This window comes from Bombus flavifrons, chromosome 4 (genome assembly GCF_040668555.2).
Source record: "Bombus flavifrons isolate JBK064 chromosome 4, iyBomFlav1_principal, whole genome shotgun sequence".
Lineage (NCBI taxonomy): Eukaryota > Metazoa > Arthropoda > Insecta > Hymenoptera > Apidae > Bombus > Bombus flavifrons.
Window position 1 is genome coordinate 3,527,522 of NC_138445.1, and position 21,339 is coordinate 3,548,860.

The 21,339-nt window shown below is 34.2% G+C and overlaps 2 protein-coding genes and 1 long non-coding RNA gene across 14 annotated transcripts in view; 2 read left to right on the plus strand and 1 right to left on the minus strand.

Moving 5' to 3' along the window:
* The window catches only part of Amph (amphiphysin), a 136,511-nt gene extending 128,104 nt beyond the window's left edge, over positions 1–8,407 (plus strand). Inside the window, exons 3-9 of one of the 4 annotated variants that reach the window (XM_069112198.1) lie at positions 4,609–4,799; positions 5,028–5,300; positions 5,825–5,943; positions 6,027–6,070; positions 6,239–6,436; positions 7,121–7,299; positions 7,449–8,407. In XM_069112198.1, the coding sequence (XP_068968299.1) occupies positions 4,609–4,799; positions 5,028–5,300; positions 5,825–5,943; positions 6,027–6,070; positions 6,239–6,436; positions 7,121–7,299; positions 7,449–7,529 (1,085 nt within the window). In that variant the 3' untranslated portion in view covers positions 7,530–8,407. The remainder of the gene's footprint in view (positions 1–4,608; positions 4,800–5,027; positions 5,301–5,824; positions 5,944–6,026; positions 6,071–6,238; positions 6,437–7,120; positions 7,300–7,448) is intronic. The other 3 variants (XM_069112199.1, XM_069112200.1, XM_069112201.1) reach the window with 3 other exon arrangements.
* On the minus strand, positions 1,270–12,901 carry LOC138179426 (uncharacterized). Of its 3 annotated transcripts, none has more exons than XR_011173048.1 (4): positions 4,208–4,579; positions 3,424–3,896; positions 3,201–3,347; positions 1,270–1,911 (listed from the first exon to the last, which is right to left on the minus strand). It is a non-coding gene; the product is annotated as an uncharacterized LOC138179426 (long non-coding RNA). The 3 variants fall into 3 exon arrangements; XR_011173047.1 differs by lacking the exons at positions 1,270–1,911; positions 4,208–4,579 and adding exons at positions 2,141–2,540; positions 12,453–12,901; XR_011173046.1 differs by lacking the exon at positions 1,270–1,911 and adding an exon at positions 2,141–2,540.
* Positions 12,902–13,150: 249 nt separating this feature from the next.
* The window catches only part of Galphaq (G protein alpha q subunit), a 61,276-nt gene continuing 53,087 nt past the window's right edge, over positions 13,151–21,339 (plus strand). For 2 of the 7 annotated variants that reach the window (XR_011173038.1, XM_069112204.1), the window contains exon 1: positions 13,192–15,435. Coding sequence is in view for 6 of the 7 variants with exons in the window: in XM_069112204.1 (XP_068968305.1) it covers positions 15,318–15,435 (118 nt within the window). In the remaining variant the exon portion in view is untranslated. Of the gene's footprint in view, positions 15,436–21,339 lie in introns of all 7 variants that reach the window. The other 5 variants (XM_069112207.1, XM_069112210.1, XM_069112206.1 and 2 more) reach the window with 5 other exon arrangements.

A 21,339-nucleotide genomic window follows, 5' to 3' on the forward strand; every position in this document is an offset into this window, starting at 1 on the left:
TTGCAGTACTTTCGGTAATTCGGAAAACCGAAATTTCCCAGAAACTACACAACAACGTTGTCTAATTTGTAACAGCGCAAACGATAGGGGCGAATCACCAGTCGACCACTGACGTTTGTGAACGAAGCCTAACTTCTACTCGATCCGCAGAGTAAAAGAGCGTGAATTTGCAACAGTTGATCTACTCGTTCGCATATTAATTTTATGCTTTCGGGTTGATTTTGCGAACGTTTCGCGAGTACTGAATGTCAGATGGAATTTTCGCTTTCACATGGCACGTTTCTGACTCGCAATTCCGAAGCAAAACCTACCAAGCTGGATGCTGCGCGCCTCTTCCGCAGTGCAAACTACGGCGAAGGCAAAAAAGGAGACGAGTGGGTGCAGCATCTCACGTGTGAAACGTGGGTACATCGTGAATGTGTTGGTTATTTTCGCGGATGTTACACCTGTGACTAACGCAAGTAAATTTTAAGACACGGAATCGAAATTTTTCTGAGATGATCGTTTCTGTGCTATGATTTTCGTACGAAATTAGATCGTAGGAGAAAATAATTTTACTCTCCGCTTGTTTTTTAGCTTCTACAGCGAAGGTAGATTGGAATACCGCTATTCCAAATTACTTGCACCGTAACAAAATCGTTGCTTTACGTCAACCTTCGATCGAGCCAAAGTTCCAGATACTCTTCGCTTTTCGCCATTGCCGGCAGTTTGACGTACAGAAGTTCATTAATTTCCCTGTGGTATTATACAATTTTATTTGTTCTCGTGCTCTGTTGTAATTTTTTATTCGCCATAAACAAACTGATATGCCAAATATGCTGCACTTGCTCCATGTATTTCGACACTTGATGCAATCCAGTCAGAACATTGATATTTTTATCATACTTTCAGCATCGTAATAGAAGACCGTGTTGCTCTATTGTTAATTCTGCACTTTTTGCCACAACTCGGATTCAACGTTTCACCAAATTCAAAGTGAAACTGCATCGATCAAGTTCCATATTCGCCACCGATAAATCACGCTTCGTCAAAGTTAGAGAAACTTTTAGAACGCGATTGGGAACACATATTGCAATCGTTTTCTAAGATCTAAACGTTGAACAGACTTAGAAAGTTGAACTTGGATATTTGTAGAAACAATTTTCATCTACCTTCGATTATTAACTTTCTATTTATACTAATTAATCTCAATTATCCTTTTTACCAATATTTATCAATTTTACGCGGTTGCCCGAAATAATATCGCAGGCGAAAATTAAATTAGATAATTTGCAAATTTCTTATATAACACTTGTACACGGTGGCGTACATACCTTTAACGTTATGCAATTTCAACGTTCCACGTAAACGCTAATTTCGCTTCACGATATCTATAGATTATTTCATAGCACGATAAATAAATCGCGCACGCTTTAAATAGACTGTAAGTAGCTTAAAGATAAACAACGAAGTCGGTCGAGAAATCGTATATTTACATTGTAAAAATCATCCTGCGCAAAACGAGCAAGTGTTCGGTGACTCGTGGACGGCAGTGTATGAAACGTTGCGGGATTACGCGAGTCTAACGTAACTCGCCTAACTGACTCGAGAGAATCGTAGAAAGATCGTACGAGGCGAAATTTCATGCTCGCTATGCGTATGCAAATTGGCAGATACACGAGTCCTTCCTCTTTTTGCTGTTTGTTGAGACGCAGCATCGTGAAAGATGCTCTTAAGCGCCTCTTCAATTAAATTTTACTTGCAGCAATTTCACTCGAGCAAGCTGAGCAACTTGAATTCGAATAATTCGCGACTGCGAATTCGCGTCCACGTACAGTTGCTCGCAAAAATATTTGGCCATTTACAGAAACTTTTTGCGTACACAGGATGTGACGTAACATGTGGGTCCCACTTGCAGAGCTGATTGTGCATCTAAAAGCAATGAAGAAACTTCGTACAAACATATGCTCTATCTTCTTCGTTCGAGATACAACGAATTTTGTAAGCAGAGCAAAGCTATTGAAAATATTGAAACGATAAGATTCAGAGTGGGAGAAACTTCTCAACAATTTCGGGGGCCAGAAACGCCAGGGACCATATCTTACGCTTTATAAATTCTTTTGATATTAATATCATTTTTTTAAATATTAAATTCCTATAATCTATCTTTTATATTATAAGCCTTTGTTTATTTCTATTTGCGGATGGAAATTGTAACTGTATTAACAAAAATTGAGAAATTGATTAATCAGATAAACGTAAGAATTCAGAGAAAGTTAGTGGAACGAAAGAAATAACAACGAATGCACGACTTTAAATTCAATTTTGAAAGCGGTCATTAGACCTGCTAAGGTTTAGCATTTTAAAACACAAGAAGCTCTTGCACCAAGAACGTAATTTCTCGATTAATTTCTCGGAAACGTGCGCCCAAATCCTTTTCTCGTTTGCCAAATCCAAAGTTTCGGTTTATTTGTTTCGATGTTTGGATGTTTTCAACCGAGAGCATCCAACGCACACACAGTCAACTTGTTCGAGATTTCGCAGTTCTTGTCATCTCCTTGCTAGACGACATATCAATAAATATCAATATTAATAATACAAATGATGTGAATCAATATTGATGATATAAATGTCAATGATATATATTCGTCTTATTTATTTTGTCATAAATAAAGTGTAAATCTTCTCAAGAAAAGAAAGAAAAGTAAATGACTCACGTGTTATAGGCAGATGAGATGTTAGCACACTACCAGCAAACTGAAATGACAGGAAAGGGGAATCAGCCGACTAATTGTTAACCAATAATGACACTGCATCTGAATAGAGGCGTCGTTGATATGTTAGTCGGGTTCGCTAGCGGATGATTCCTTGTGCCGTTTCAGCTCGCACAGCGCCAACGTCTCATCCGTCTGCTTGCATAACTTTTTTCGTAACGTAACATTATAACGTAACGAAATATTGTAAATTTCTAATTTTTAAACGCATGAATGTAAAAATATATTCGTCCATCCATCGCGATATACGACATCGCGAATGTCCAATAAACGTTTTAAGTTGCCCAAGAAAAATTCTAAAGAGGCGGTACTTATACTACGATCGTTTTTCTCCACTTTTTGATTTATATCGAATATATCATTGACTATATACGCGCATTATGGAGATGAACGTTCTCGTGAACGTTCAAAGCAAATTAGAAGATAAGACAGTGTTAGTACCAGCACCTGTAATATCGGCAAGCCTGCTTGCTTATAGATTTGAATTCATCGCTGTAGGATTGTCGTGCGAGCGAGTGAACGCAAGTTGCGACTGGAAGTAGGTTAATAAAGTAATTACCTCTAATCGCACATTTCTTGGCAAAAAGTTGTTTCCTGGGAAAGTAAGAAATCCGTATAAATTAGTATAAAGGAACTTTGGGCCGCGTGTTTTGGTATGCGACTTACTCACGCCTAGACGTTTAATTACACGTTTCCGACGTTACATATTTGTTAGGAATCGTTCGATACGGATTTGCTCATTCGTCGTGAAATCTGGCGGCATTCACTGCCTCGAGAGTAATCGAAAGATCTCGCAAGGAATAATCCAATTTGACGATGAAACTGTGCGCGTCTTTTCTATGTGGTTCGAAGGCTACGCTATAAAATTCGTAAAAATAATTACATAGTTGGACAGAAGCATTTTTGATTTGATATAATAATTATATATAGATGTGAGTTCTTTGAAGATGGAAGGAAGCAGTTCTAAATTAACGTTGCGCGATCCTTGCCTGAGGTCCTCATGTTTCCAGAAATCTCTCAGATTACAGATTTCCCCCACCAAGGTCGAAATATGCTGCTGAATTTTACAGGCGCGATACATCGATTTCTCTTAAGATATTTTGTTTCGGGAGACAGACTTCTTATTTTGACAGGGATCTTATTCTGCAAGAGATGAGAGAATTTATAATTTTATATTATTATGTATTTTCTTTTGATATTCTCATATTTCATAATATTAATAATATTGAATAAATAAATAAGTGTTAAAATTTGATATTTTAATATTTGAAACACATTTACACTGGAGAAATTTACAAATAGAGAATAATGCTACTTTAGGAATATTTTTAACACATTAAGGATCAAGTAATAAAGCAATATCTAAAATTTGTGTCAAATGTCTTTCACACGATAAGTTTCACAGAATTGAGGTTAAAATATCTTTCGAGCTAATCATTTTCCGACCCAAGTACCTGTTTTTGCAGAAAAGTGAAAAATGCATCGAACGTTGTATAGAAAAATGTATAGTTCCATTTAAAAAGATGAAGACGGCCTTGAAATCTTTTAAACGCCTCTGCTTTCGGATAAAACACACGCCAGACATAATGCATACATTGGAAACCATTTAATCTTTCCTAACGAAATTTATATAAATTTTCATATAATTTCATAGTTTCAAATAATAATTATACAGACTTAATCTTCTCCCAGAATAGTAAATCACGAAAATAAAATTCAAAAAAATGTGTCAAGAATCATCAGTATGCGCTAGTTTACTAATAAAAGAAACACAGAAATATCACTGTGCGCTACAAGCGTGACGTATCATTACTTAAATAGTGTTCGTAAAACTATTCTGTTCGTGTGTTTACAGCGGTTCAAGCAGCGTCGAAAACACTCATGGATTCCCTAAACGAGATCTACGAAAGCCAATGGACAGGACATGATCTTTTGTACGTGCAGGCTCAAAATTTAGACATGTTGTGGCAGGACTTCACCCATAAGCTTGCTGATCAGGTTCTCGTGCCTCTCAACACATATCAGAGCCAATTCCCAGAGATGAGGGTACGTATGTCTCATGTAACAGTGAATGAACACATTATCGTACGAAAATAAATTGGTATAATCGATATAACTTTGTCTGACTACTGTCTTAGAACAAGGTTAGAATTTTAAAATGGAATATCAATTGACGTGAAATGTTCTGCGCACAATTTTTGTTTCTACTGCGCACTATAGGAAATAATAATATGATTATAGGATGCGAATTATCGTGATATATATTTGTTGCAGAAAAAAATTGACAAGCGTGGACGGAAGCTAGTAGATTATGACAGTCAAAGACACAATTTCCAATCGCTACAGTGTAATCCAAGGAAACGGGACGAGCTGAAAGTTTCTCGAGGAAAAGAGTTACTGGAGGAGGCTAAGCGTACATACGAGCAACTAAATTCCGAACTTCATGACGAGCTACCAGCTTTGTACGATTCGCGTGTTCTCTTCCTCGTTACTAATTTACAAACGCTCTTCGCCGCTGAACAAGTGTTCCATACTGAAAGTGCTAAGGTATATTTAACGATCACATTTCTTTTGCATATATATTTCTATGCACAAATTGTATATTATTTTCATTAATTTCATCAGTTTCGTTATATTAATGGTTCTATATCTATTACGCTATACAGAGGAATATTTACGACCAAGCAATATACATACACCGATTTATTGTTACATTAATTTAGTTGGAAAAGAGATCATTTTTGTTTGCCGATTAAATATCCCTATTTGTTAATTAAAAAACGTATTCTCTTGAAATTATAGAAATAATAGAAAGATTCTTTTATTGATAACTTTTATCTGGTGATGTACAAACATCTTCTTGATAATATCGTTAAAATTTACGATATTTATTCTTCTTATTGTACGATAGATATAGACGTGAAAAACCACTGATACAGTATTTAACATATAATATATAATATACGATATCTATTATATATAAATTTAGAATATTTGATACTTGTATATCTGATAATTATATGATATTTTTATGAAGTATACAATTTATATATCATACACTTATGTCCCAGGTGTATTCTGAGCTAGAGGCAATCGTCGATAAATTAGCCAACGAAAGCCAGAGAGGATCATACACGCTGAAGAAGAGTACAGAACCACAATCTCCAAAATCGCCTAACGCCAATTCTGCGTAAGTAAACGATTGAAGACAGCAAGATGTTTATTTCCACGTATATCATAAGCAATGGATTAAGCAAATTTTACTTGTTTCAGTTTAATAATCAATACACAACCAGCTCAGAACAACATTTCACCAGGTAAATACGCATACGGCATCTCTACACGCGTCTTTTGTGCATTTGAATCGTTTGTGTACTAATATTTTGTGCATGAGTGTAACGTAGTTATGCCACATAAGACGCTCCCGCAGACATAATTATGTGGCTCAATGTTTAGTTTTGAGTGAGCTTTGTTGCATGTTACAGCTGTGGATGAGTCTGCTCCAGAAGCAAGAAACACATCACCGACTACTCAATTAAATGGCAATGCTAACAGCAATGCTAACAGCAATGCTAACAGCAATGCTAACAGCAATGATAATTCTCTCAATAATCAGGATGCATCTCCGCAAAACACAGTTGTGGCCTCTAAGCGAGTAGAAGAGTTGTACGATATTCCAGTTGGTAAGTATGTAACGTGGGAGTAAATGTCATCGGTTACGTGCTTCTTCGCGTCTCTAAAGATGAACGTTCATACACCGATGATTGAGGCTTTTCGTCGAAATGGTTTGCGAGATAAAAATGCCTGTATACGAGTAATCAAGGAATATTTTTGAAATATATTACTAAACTAATCTTGACTAAGTCTGCATTGTCTGCAGTACAATTTGGAGAGTGTTTTATACATGTTCGGTTAAAAGCTATATTATTGCCTAAATATAATGATATATTATATAATGTATGCATAAATATTCTTTAGCGTGTATTTTATAGTTTTTCGATACGTACTTGTACAAGCACGTATTTATAAGATGCATATACTTTTTAAGTAAAGGTTGAGATTCGTTCGAGTCCAAAGATAGCACGATTTTCCAAATTATATGTTAAAGTACGTAATATGTAACAAGTGTACATGCAAAATTGTCCTACTGTGTCGATAGAAGTATGCTGCCTGCCCATTGTGCATGGATGTTGTTGAAACGATGAAACGAAATTTATCTATTAATTTTGGCCTTGTTATGTATCAAAATTTCTCGATGAAAGATTTTAGTAATTGAATTTGGTTTTGCACATAATCAATGAAAGTTAAAGTTTAAATAGAACTATATCACAGGTCCATGACTAATGAGGCGGATTCAATTATTTTAGACGTGGAATATGAAAATGGTACCAATTTCTCTCTAGGGGCAACGACTGACAACTTGCCACCTGGTGTTTTGTACAGAGTCAAGGCTACTTACAAATATAGACGCGAAGACGTGGATGAATTGTCATTTGATGTCGGTGATATTATTCGTGTGGTAGAGTATGATGATCCAGAAGAACAGGTTTGTATTCTCTTAGTAATTCATTTGATATCTTTATATATACAAATGTGATACAACATAATTCTCATTATCATGTTAATGATAGTAACAATACTAACAGTAACACTGAAAATAATAAAAAGTGTAACGAATCTTTTTATTGCCCTTAGGAACAAGGTTGGTTAATGGGCATCAAAGAAGATACTAATGAAAAGGGTATGTTCCCAGCAAATTTCACAAAACCACTGTGAAAGCTTTACTGAATTCGTCTATTACACTCCAATGCTCACTGAAACGGCGTATTCTATTTTGAGAATAGTTACAATATTCAAAGTGAGAATAACACAGTCATCTGAGGTATTATACGTATGAAAGAAATAAATAATAAATACACAATGAGGGGCAATGGGAAGGGGAAAGGGGTGTGATGAGATAGTTATGCTGGAGGGTACTGTGGAAAATTAAGCACCCCAAAGTGCCTTAACCCAGCCACTGTCTGTGCCAACATTCATTGTTTGTAATATGGGATTTTTCTCCCATATCCCATGTATGAATACACATCATTAATAATCAAATGAAATATTTAAGTAATTAAATAATATATTGTAATACATCACGCAGTACTATAATATAAAACTTATATATTAAATTAATATTATTTTATGAAAGTGTACATAGAATTATACATTTTAAGAATATTTTATGGAATAACTTTGTGGCCACTGAAATTATCAGTAAGAACTAATTATAATGTTTAAGACACCTCTATAATGCCCTCTTTTGGCAGCCAGTTATCAAACTTTAAAAATCCAATTATCTATCTACATTCTTATATTAAGATTTTATTTACTTTGTGACGAAAAATTAGGACTCGACCCGGTACCGGTATTAACATAGATAACATGCCAAACTTTCAACGCAATTCAATAGCATATAACGAAATAATACAACTAATACATCCTTACTTCAATACATTGCTATATAAGAGCAAAATATTATAATATTTAAATCAATGAGAGCATTAGAATAATAAAATTTTCTACATAATTCTATTGAGAGGAGTATTATAAGTTCTACTAATGACACATATTTGAAGATTCGTTCTTAAAAATTTATTTATATTTTTTATTATATTATATATATTTGTTCTATAACTAAGTATCTTTTTCTGGTATACATACATAGAACATCGAATGGCGATGATCAATTAAATTACTATTACTGCCCTTACATCCACTGTAGCAAGGATAGAACTAGTGGTCCAAGGAAAACAATTTGTAGTGCTAATTAATACTCGTTAAATAGATTTATTAAGAAAATTTTACATCAAACTTTATGTAACAAATAGCGTTATAATAATAGATGATTACGAAGTAGTGCGAGGAGATTACTGATTTCAGCTTCCATTAAGTTGTGTGTCTTTTTATTTTACTGTATTGATCTGAGACATACAGAACACAGGAAAGTTGGATTGTTTATAAATGAAAAGTTTTATGGTTGACCGATTGATCCATTGTCACACTAATTATTAATCCCATGTACAAATTCAAACTGTGGACGAGTATGTTAATGCGTCATATATTACAGGTGCATATTAAGAAAATATGTTGACCATATGTTACAATTACATAGTTATGATAATCATAATGATAGGGAACGGACGTATATTTATATTCTACGAAGAGGACCAACAAAAAAAGTAATTGAAAAGCAAAAAAATATTTAAATAATAATAATAACAAAAACAATAGCACCAGTATATTCTGTTTTTAAGTATGTATAACTAGAATCTAGTAATTTATACGGAAATTCCATATGAATTTCCAACTCATATCAAGAATATAATAAATTTAATATACAAAAAATTTGATAGCTATACATTGTAATACAACACATCATGCTTCACTTTAATATTACTCTTGCAATTATGATATAATTTGAATAAGTACACAAGTACATTCCACTGAACTACATACAAATAAATATTTAGTAAACAAAATTTTTCTTTCAAGAAAAAGCAATATAAAATTTTAATATGTAATCTGTTATCATTGAAATTGTTATATCACATTTAATATACGATTTAAAAGTGAAGTGTGATAAGTGTTTGTTCTAAATTTAAATTAATCTATTTTGTTCATTTCTAAGTATACTTTGCAATAATTAAAAAAGAAATATCCATAATATGTATTGCGAACGTGCCAAAATGTTATATATGCGACTGTTAGATTAAAATTGAACTCAAGTTTTGATATTACCTAGAACAGTTACAGACATTGAAAACGCGAATATTTATAAAATGTATTGAAAGATATATGCGTTTCAGCAATAATACTAATTGTTCGGCAGTAGGTCTATTAATATTACTAATATGATAAATTATTTATTTCATTGGAAAATTAAACAAATGCATTTAATTAACTTAAAGAAGATAAGTGATATATTGTTCTTTTTTACTTTTCGGTAAAGACAATGTACATTACAAATTTTCCGACAATATTATACATAATGTAAATGATGTATTAATTAATTATAACGTGATAACAAAATAATTACACTTAATACTTCATTTTAATATACTTCTGTAGAATAAGGTCATTATTACGAATAATTTCAAAAATAGATTATACAACGAAATGTGCTTGAAAGTAATAATTATGTCTACTTATCTTCTTTATGTTGTATTTATTTATTAATGTAACATAAGAGCATCAATTGTTAATATTAATTAGAATTTTGAATGCACCCAAGTAATAATATTGAGGTTTAAAATTTAGTGTAGCAGTGGAGCAATCAATTGTTATATCATTTGTCATTTTTATGTCTTGTTGTTTATTTTACTGAATCAATTAGTCATATCTTTATAACCTTAATATAAACTATAATGCGTATATATATGTATATATATAATATATATATATATACATTTATCGCTTTAATTGTCCTTTTCAATTGAAGACGATTATAATAAATGATTACTGGTTTGTAACATAAGTGTTTATGATTCAAATATGTGTTCTGTTTAATACTCAACCTTAAAATATACCTTTTCCTTATATTAATCTATTAAAATTATCTCCTGTGAAATATTAAAAATTTATATTTTTCTTTAATATATAATTTCATGATGTAAGTAAACCATTGGATTTGAATGACAAAAATTAAAATTAAAAATGTAACTAGAACAGGAATTTATTTGAAGATAAAAGATGTCACGATTTCATGAGCAAAGATATAAACGATGGAGTGATTCTAATTTACATAAACCTTGTTTCTACTGCACACCAACATCAGAAGAGGAAGTATCTCTGTGTGCATCGCAGTTGTTGTCGCCTGTAGTTTCAATAACACACCAATGTAAACCTTTCGAAAGAGCTTCATCACATTATGGTTTATGTGATAAGCAGAATAATGGAAGAACGAAGCCTTTAAGTTTTTACGAATCAAAAAGTCTTAAGGCAATATTTTTATATCTTTATTTGTAAGATAAAAAAGCTTATGATATATCGATATATATTACTTATAGAAATTGAATTGTTTGAAATGTCAAGAATTTGAAAATATACGAGGAAATTTAGAATTACATTTAGCAGAAACTCAAATAGAAGAGGCTTTAGCTGAAGATAGACAAACAGCTCTAATGCGGCATTTAAATTTAAGTATTACTGCTCTTGAAGCTCTTGCTCAGTATGGACAATCTTTGCAAGTATCTCAATTAACTGCATGTAGGGTACTCGAGATTAGTCATGTACTTGCATTTCCTCAACGTTACTCTATGAATTCTGAACCTAGTACTGTAAATTTAACAATGCATCTCCAACAGGTATAGCGATTACTTCAATTATTATATATGTATAAAATAGAAGATTAAACATTGTGACCATTATTTATATATGATCATCCAAATGAGACAATTCAAAGAATAATTTTTATTTTTTTTATAGTTAATATTAACTGTCTTAACAAAAAATAATGTATATATATATTATGTACTTAGTATTATACGTCTTTGAGTATTTCTTATTCAATCAATCATATATAATTCCATACATGTAGTTTAATTATTTTAAAAGTTATAAATATATGGTACATACTAGTTGCAAGTGCAGAAAGAAAATAAATTGATGATCCTACAAGATTTGATGGAACAGTGTTCAAAACACATAGTACTTCCAAAGCATTTTAATGATCTGATGAATAATAACTATATAAGGAAAAAGGACTTCTACAAAGCAACAAAAAACTTCAAAAACTTTCTTAGTAATTCTATATTATCCATATCACAAATAGAGAAACTACATCAACAATACAATACTATTCTCAACAATTATCAACGGAGTAGATGTATGTTAGACTTGGAATTACCAAAACTGATAAACATGTATGGCATAAACAAGAGTAAATAGTTTATTTACAAAAATGTTTGAAAAGATTCCATAAGTAGTAAACAATATTGCAGGCGTTTAATGGCACTTTGCGAAGGCTTTGAAAAAATTACGAAAGTTTTTGACAACAAAGATGGTGATAATGAAATTGTAGCGTTATTTAAATTAATTGGAGAAAAACTTTCTATAAAGGATTCAAATACAGGTAATAGAAATATGATAAGAACATAATATAGTATTTGTGTTCATAATAATTTTATTTTCATATTTAATAGTAGCAATATCCCATGTCGAGGATTCATCCAAACCCAAATTGTGCCAAAAATGTAAAATAAACTATGTACATGAGAAATAAATAAAAAAATAGATGGCTTATTCTTCTATTGCTTTTGGTCCTTTGACTAAGAAATATATATATGTATACATTATATGTATATAATGATATAGAGAAATTGTACATTTCATGAAACCTTATACTATGACACTAATCCTATTACTATATGTATAACTGATAACTATAAATTTAAGTTGTAGGATTTTAATGTTTATTGTTTTAAGTATTGCATACTTTTGTATTATATATTGCATTTATATATAATTTGTATTTATTTTTGTACCTCTCATTTATTTAAATTTTGAGATTATCCACATTTAGTGAGAAAAACTTTATACAGTAATTAACTAATTCATTATTATTTTATTTAAATGGTTATTAGTTAAACAGAAAAACATTTATTTTTAACTCATAATTTTCCAGATATAAATAAAATTAAAATATTTAAAACTTACCATTCCTAAATTGTACAGTGTAGACTGTGTAGATGAATTATACCAGTTGTTAATATTTACATGGGAACATACTGCTTTTTCTAAATAGGAACATTTCTTATAACAATAAAAAAATTTGAAAGTTTTTTCATTCATTATAAATTGAGAAAGAACAATGCAATAACTAAATAAATAAGATGTAACAGACTATAAGATGTTAGTTTGTTGCTTATAGATAATGATAATAATATATTAAATTTGTATTTTGAACGAAACAGTATCTTACGCGCCATCTAACGTTAGAAACTTCACTTTAAGGTTATTTAAATAAAAATCTAAATTATCGGAAAGATAGAATCGCATTTGATACAATATTACTAAAAATTCATTTATTTTATATCCCATTTGTATACAAATAAGGAACACAGCTATAAATATATACAGTTGTTGACATTTTGTAAGTATCTCTAAGTATCTTTTTAGCGAATAAAAATAATTAGAAAATTTGTTATATTACGAATATATACAGTTAAATACAAATATTCATACGTTTAGAATACGTTTGTGAAGTATATACTTTATTATTCGTAGAAACTACTATATACGTTACAAAAGTCAATATCTATAAGATTCGGCTCGTATCTTATATGTATTATAGAATTATCGATAGAAATTTTTAAATTCCGAGAACGAAACTATGCTCGATAAAAACGACGCGATTATCGGATTAATCCACGATCGATTGCACAATAATTTCAGCGGTACGTTTTCAGTCAACAATCGAGACGTATTGTTTGGTGTACAAAGTGCATTCACACGAGATACTCTTTCACGAAAGTAAGTACATATAGCGACATCGTATACTTTTCGATGACGGGGATGAATAAATGGAAAATCGCGAGATTCATTTCGAACGCACCGGTGACACGAGAGGGGCCGGCGTGAAAAAACGAAAGGGCAAGAACAGTGGTGAAATATACGGGAGGAAGAAAGAAGTAAGGATTCGGGGGTGACCCGGTAGTAGAAAAGGAGAAGAGGCGACGTGATAAAGAGGGAAGAAGATAGAGAGAGGGAGTGCGCGCGTGATCTCTCGGTGGCCGTGTCGCTGCGAATCGTCAGAATCGGTCGGTTGTACAGAGACGAGTATAACCTATATCCTGAACGCGGCGCTGTTCCATTCTCCGTGCCTCCTCCCTGGCGGATGGCGGCCGCACCTCCTCCTTCTCGTCGATTTTAATCTCGTTAGCGAACACGTGCGCGCCCCGCGCCTACAGACCACTATACGACGACCTACCGTATCGGGGCTTCGCCAATCTGGTTTTGTCTAACAGGATTCTCGAGCGACCGAGGGTTGATAAAAGGCTGCGTACCGAGCGGGCGCGGCGCGAATCGCAGGAGGAGTTGCTCCGCTCGAGGTGTGGGCGCTCGTGCAGCACAGGCAATAACAGCAGACGACCTCGTCATCGTCTTCTATTCTGTCGTCCTCGGTTCGTTGTTTCCGTCTACGTTACCTCTCGTAATCGCGTTCGCTCGTTTGGCATACGTTCGCGTATAGGTTGCGTGTGTGCGCGCACACGGTGCATATTCAGTGTGAATCTATCTCGTCGCGTGTGCGGTACAGAAAGAGTACCCTAAAGAGAGAGAAAGAAAGAGAGAGAACGAGAGAGTGAGAGAGAGAAAGGAAGAAAAAGAAAGAGAGAGGGAGTGAGAGAGTGTGTGAATCGAAGAAAGACAGAGAGATAGGGTAGGAGAACGAAACGAAACAGAGAGGGGGTGAGAGAGAGAAAGAGTGTGAGAAGGAGATAGAGCGCCGGTGGGTTACCACACCCAACCGCGCCGGGGACCGAGTGAACGAGTGAACGAGCCGTACGAGAGCTCTCTCGCGAGTAGTACGCGGGTACAGCGGGGGACCCAGGGACCGACGGTCGAGATTCGACGGAGTACAGTCGGGACTCTCTAGATCTCGATCCAACGGACCTCGCTCTCGCGAAAATCCTCTCTCGCTCTCGTCTCACCAGAATTGTCGAAATCGCGCTGCGAGCAAAGTGCGCGCGTGTGTCTCCCCCGCTTCCTCGACGTCTCTCGCGAATGCGTTTCACGTTTCGTCGCAGCAGAACGTGCGTGCGTGAACAAAGAATAAGGAGAGAAAAGACCGAGAAGGAGGGGCACATCAAGCAAAGGAAAAGAGAATAGGAAGAAGTAGATGGGTCTCGGTTTTAAAGAGAATCGAGGAAGAGAAGGTTGAAAAAAGGAAAAGAGGCAGATAGAGAGAAGCTACCGGCCGAGGTTCGTGCGTGTGCGTACATGTGTTGATGTGTCGCTGGCGTCGTCGAGCCCTAGCAGGAGTGCTCCGTCGCCGCGTGTGCCGACGTCGTTGAGAATACGGGGATTCCGGAGACACGTTCGTCGGATCTACGTTTACGTCTAGTCGCTGCCTATCTCCGTGCACGTTGTCGTCGTTGTCACCGACGTCGTCGCCGCCGTCGTCGTCGTCGCCGTGGACAAGTGGTGGTGAATCGTGCTAGTGGCGGTAGTAGTGGTGGTGCGGACGATCGGGAAAGATTTGATCGGCTTGGCCAGGACGAGAGGGAAGGAAGAAGAGAAGGAAACCACGAGGACGGCGACGAGACGTCGTCGCTCGTTCGCGGTGGCAAGGTAATATCGGCCCGACGACGATACCGTGCCGTCGAGCCCGCTGCTGTCTACGACGAACCTCGCCGCCGCTCGGCAATCGCTCGCCACCACCGCAAATCGCTCGTTCCCTCTCTCCCTTCCTCCCTCCCTCTCCTCCCTCCTCCTCCTTTTCCTCCTCCTCCTCGTCCTCTTCCTCCTCATTTTTCTCCTCTCTTCCTCCTCCATCCGTCGAGGATCCTGCCGTCCTGAGCTATGGCGTGCTGCCTGTCGGAAGAGGCGAGGGAGCAGAAACGAATTAATCAGGAGATCGAGCGGCAACTCCGAAAGGATAAACGAGATGCCAGGCGGGAACTTAAGCTGCTACTTTTGGGTGAGTTTAATTTTTCCTCTACGATACTTCATAATCTCTATCATCTTTGTCTTTACGTGTGATCGGTAACCGTAAACCGTAAACCGTAGCTCGTAAACCGTTCTTATCCTGCGCATTTCGGTAATTCGTCTAGCGTTCCGTATTCGATGCGTTCTCTTTTGTACGATAACTACGCCGCGTCGTGCTGCGCCGCGACGTGCCGTGTCGTGCCGTGCCGTGCAGTGCCGTTCCGTTCCATTCCGGTCTGTTCTCTCTGTCGCGTTTCGACCCGTGGCTGCCGTACCGTCGATCGAATTATCGGGTGTGCCGTCTTTTTCTTTTCACCATCGATACGTTCGCGTTCACCGTGTTTCCTCGCTTCATTCACCGCTTCTCTGGCAAATGTCATGCGGTTCTCTCGGCCGGATCGCCGTTTCTGTCCTGCCCAAGATCGACCACCGATCGGAGAGCACGAGTGTAGTTGACCCAGTCTAGCCGGCGTGCGCTTGATAGCTCTCGACCATAGTCGCTACACGATACTCTTTGGCTTTTCTGCCGGTCGACTATTGTACGCGGCTTTTCCGAAATTGTGACAAATTTTATTTCCTTTGAATTCGCTTTATTTAACGAGTTAAGGCGTTGATTGTCACATATATGTATTTTGCCCTGGGAGTGGCGATAGATTGAAATATACCGTAACATTTCATTTTTGCAAAATATCGTATTGTACCTGCGCAGTTTTTTTCTGACAATGTTATCTACATTATTCACATTGTCGACAATTTTTTAGTTCATGAAATGTAATTTATTTTAGTCATTTTAAAAAGTTTAGTAAAACGTCGGTGACCAATGATCACCGACCGTGGCAGTCAACGTGTTACCGATTAAAACAGGGTAAATCGTTCCTGCTCGTTGTCGATGTCGAACTTTCGTCGCGAGCCCTCTAGGTTATCTCGCGTTGCTTAACGTTGCTGCCATTGTATATACACGTACTTGCTTACGATCACGCACAGATTTCTCGAGCTCGGCGGCATGTAAAGAGACGCGAACGTTTTTAGAAAATTGCCAAGATATTAAAAGCCGTTTTATTATTATCGCTGCTTTGTGAGTTGCCGATTGAGCAAATCGATTTTCCCATACGAGAAATTATCGTGGATATGATTTTTATAACGTTCTCGTTGCACGCTGCGCCGCGCTGCTTTAATGAAATTATCAGATTAGCAGGAACGAAGTGGAAGTAGCAACATTTTTTTTTTTTTTTTTACCACGATGGAAATTAATTCGATGCGGTGTTTCGCCGGTTATCCCCGCTATCAGTAAACGAATTCTTCCGATAGGCAGAAGGCGAACCGATTCTAAAATTAGTACAGTTATCGGGAGGTTCGTGCTGATCTTACGTGTACTCCTATATCTTATTCATCTACGCGCTTGTATAGATTTTTCACTCCATGGTAATTTCAACCTTGTTTAATCTAATGTGAAGCTTGTAATGTAATTTGTATCTTATAAATCTATCTTCTATTTCTAAGTTACATACAGTGCCGTGAAAAAGATCTCCAATTTTTCGTTTTATATTCCGCAAACGATGTTCGAACAAATTTTAGCTAATATTGGATATAAGATCGTGACAAATATTTTTGATATTTTTGATACAGTGATACGATATTAGTTAAAATTCGTTAAAACGTCCCTTTTTTGATATAATGCGAAAATTTATTTCGTAAACTGTACGCCACTGTATACGAAATTTGCATCGTAAGTAATAATTCTATTGTTCTTGTTTATCTCGATGCCCATACAATCTGAGCATATTGAAATAGTACACTTACAGGAATCTTACACATCATTATACTATTTGTGAAAACAAGAAATGGAATTCGTAAAATGTTATCTAAATTAGATATGAGCATAGTTGAATATAGCTACTACTGAATCGTCTATAGTCCAAGCTCTTCGCTAGTAAGTCACGAGCCACTTATACGAGCAATACTTATAATTAGTTTGTATTGTATCAGACATATTTTCCAATGTGAATTACATGTAATACGGTGGCGAGCATATAAATAGGGAAGGTTCTTATATCAAATGCAGTCCACTTACGATTAGCTTGAAATTTGAGACTCGACATAAAAATTTGGAGGCTGTTCTTTATTTCCAGTGCTTCAAAATACACGTATTTTTAAATTCTATATTATAGGAAGAAATAGAAATAGAACTTTTTGTAATATGAGTAGTTGGATTTACAATGTAATTAATTTATACGCTCGCCATAGTATATGATGTGTTTATACGTATTTAACAGAACAAGACGAAAATGGATACTCAATTCTTTTAAACATATCGATATTGTGCAACGATCTAATGATTAACATTCTAATACTCTTTTGTATATTAGTTTGGTCGAAATGCATATGTTCGATGTGCATGGGTCCCATAGTACGGATAGGATGTCTATGTCCTATTTCGATTCTTCTTATTTTCTAAATCAATATAAAAATTTTTTAATATGTATATATTCCATACAAAACAAAATTTAAACAAATTCTACATCCATTGGGTGTATTTTTGAATACATACAAGAAAACATTTTTTTTAATTTTAACAATAATTTAATAGTAAAAAATAGGTAAAGTGTAATACTTAACAGGTGCAATATTTTGTTTATTTAATATATTTGATATATTTTCGAGTGACGAAGAATCGCAAATTGAGATGTGCAAGATATTTCACATATTTAACACGGTAATACAATTTTAATTCAATTAATCCTGATAAATACTGATTTATCATTGAAATATTTTATTCTTTATGAGGATTCTTGTGAATTTAAATGTATATATTTAACTTTGGAATTTCTAAATACATACTCTGATGCGCTACAGGGTTTTGCGAGATGAATAGTTTTATATTTCTTGCTATTAATGTATATTAGCGTATACATTTTTCGTGAATTAAGTCATTGGTTTATTTTACCTCAATTTTTAATCATTTTACTTAGGTTGGAAATGGTAGATATTTGTTTTTACGGTGTAGCACGTGCAATCATTTTTATAATAATTCAATGTTATATATAAAAATATAAGCACAAGGTTTCCATATTTAGATTTGTTTGTCCAATATAAATTCTAATACGTAATTAACTATTTTATTATATTTCTAATTATTTACTACGCTGGTACTGTAATACTATACTATACTAATAATTTCTAATTATTCACTACTTTGGAAATTGTAAAGAAGAATGAAGATAAACATAAAAGAATATATTCCGATAAAAATAACTACATAATATGGCTTTAAGGTTAACGTTTTTAAAAACATATTATTTCCTCAAATATAGGGTAAACGCGAAAAATTAACATTTTTAAATAAGAGAATACTTTTGATATTACTGTTTTTGTAAAAAAAAAACGCTATATAAATAATGCACTGAGACTTTTATATAGTATGTTGTTTATATCTAATAAGAAAGTTTTTGAAGCATCAAATATTTTACGAATGCATAAAATAATTAAACTACGCGATTAATTAAAAGCGCCGCAATTATCTTGATGATTTGATAATTCATCATATTTTACTCATTGTATACTTCTACAAATAGAATCGATAATTAATTTTCCTCGCATAATTATTCGGACGACAATGTAGTAGAAGCCGAACATCGAGGAATGTGCTATTTCTGTTACAAGACTTCGGATATCTTAGTGTGTTTCACAATCTTTTAAATATAAATGAAAACTAAGGGGGAAAAATTAGAAATGTCCACTGATAGCTCGACTTTGCGGTATACGTATACCGGACTTTATCGATAACGGCTGGAAATACAGATTTTAATTACACAGCAGTATATAATAGGTCGATTAATAATAATTACAAAGTAGAAATGCCCACCAAAGATAATGTTAGAAATTTGGTGTATTAAAAATAAGAATTTATCTAGATTAGAAAAGGACAGAATATCGTTGCTTCTTTCATTTTGTAATATTTCTTACTATTGTAAATTTAAATTACGTGAGATATACTAAGGCTATATGTACAGCAGGTGAATGGGAAACGAAATACCTGAATATTAATAACGTGGGTGGATGTTTCTTATTATAATAATGAAAATCGATATTTTCTTGTCTCAGTGCTCTGCTTATAGTCAGTTTGAAAAAAATTAAAATAATGTAAACCAGTTATATGTTTGCTTATAATTTGTTTTACTAGTTAATTTATCATAACCATGTGTTATAATAAATTATGATTTGATGAGTGAATAATATCGTTCACTCACCAAAGCAAGACAGTGAAATAATGCCACTAAAATTAAACAACATTAGCAAAAGAGATGGACAAAGAAATTTCAGAAATCAATAAAAGCAAAATTACAAAAATTACAAGTTTTGTTTTATCAAGATATAAAAGAATGATGTAGGATAATAAACACTTTATGGAAGACTAGTACGCAAATTAAAAAGTAATAAAAAATTCCATGAATTTAAAAAAGGGTAGTATTTATTATAGGGCTATGAATACTTCAATTTTTTCAAACGTCATAAAATTGTAGGATTTATATGGAAGTGAGGAGAAAGCATTAAGGAAACCTCTGAAATTCCTTTTTATAAGCAGCGCTAAAAAACACAATTCAATATCAGTTATATTCAATAATTATAAACTAAAATTCAATAATTTTTAATAACATAATTTTTCAAAAGGAAATTTTACGATTAAGCAACGTTGTCTCTTAATCGATTAAATTCATTGAGTCTCGCTTTTTTGTATCAACTAAAGTAACCCTTGAAAATCGAAATATTCCACTGTATGTATATCAATCAAATTTATACCAACAGAAATGGGAAGATATTGCTACAAGGACGCGTACAATTTACTAATCATAGCTATAGTTTACAATATTATGCATCATATTATATTACACGATTATACCATCGTTCACTGATAAGAAATATCAATGGTTATATAAGTTTTTAAGACTCACTTAATCATTATTCATTTGCAGCACAGTTTCATCGCATCGATATCTACTTATCACTTCGGTGCAGTTTTCGGATGTGAAATTTACAAAGCCTGTATGTGTATGTACAGTAGCTTAGGAAAGTACAATTCGAACCTTCTTGAAAACTTTTAATGTATATACGTACATGTCATATAGATCATTTTGAAATGTCATTAGTATTGCAACGAGACACGACTATCAGAAGTTATATTTATTGCAAACATAGATACGCTTCGCGAAGCTCACCAAAATATTCCAACAGTCTATTATTATTAATTATAACAATAAGCCACGATATATATTGAGACCATCTGTAGCATTATATGTTTAAGTTTATTTGCATATATTAATTCTTCTCTAAACTAGAAGAATATATCTGCAATAAATGATTTTGTAACTCCTACGTATTTTCAGATGGCTTCCAAATTTTCCTATTACAATCATAATAGTCGTGTCTGATTGCTAGCGGATTTTAATACAAATTCATATTTTTGACAATATAATTGAAGTCGAGTCTCGATAGAAAATTGTTTTGCCTATCGAATATTATAGAAAGCGCTACACTTTGGACATCTTACATATCTTTTTGTATTATGTGCATTCTGTGCACTTGCACATTCAAATTTCCTATAAATGTCTAAAAATGTGGCAACGTCGAGAACTTTCGTATAATGCACACGATACGTTTATACAAATTTTCTATGGCAAATATTCCAGTAATTTCTCGAAACACTGTATTTCTTTTATTCTTCCAACGATCTTCGGTGTTTGGTTAACGGTTCAATTAATCCGAAAAACGTGGTATCATTCGAAGACTCACGTGGTTCCATTACCGATCCACGGCATCAAATCATCCGGCGAATATTATCGACCGCATAAAATTAGCCGGCGCGCTCGAACTTTCTTCCCTTCGACTGTTTAACATGACG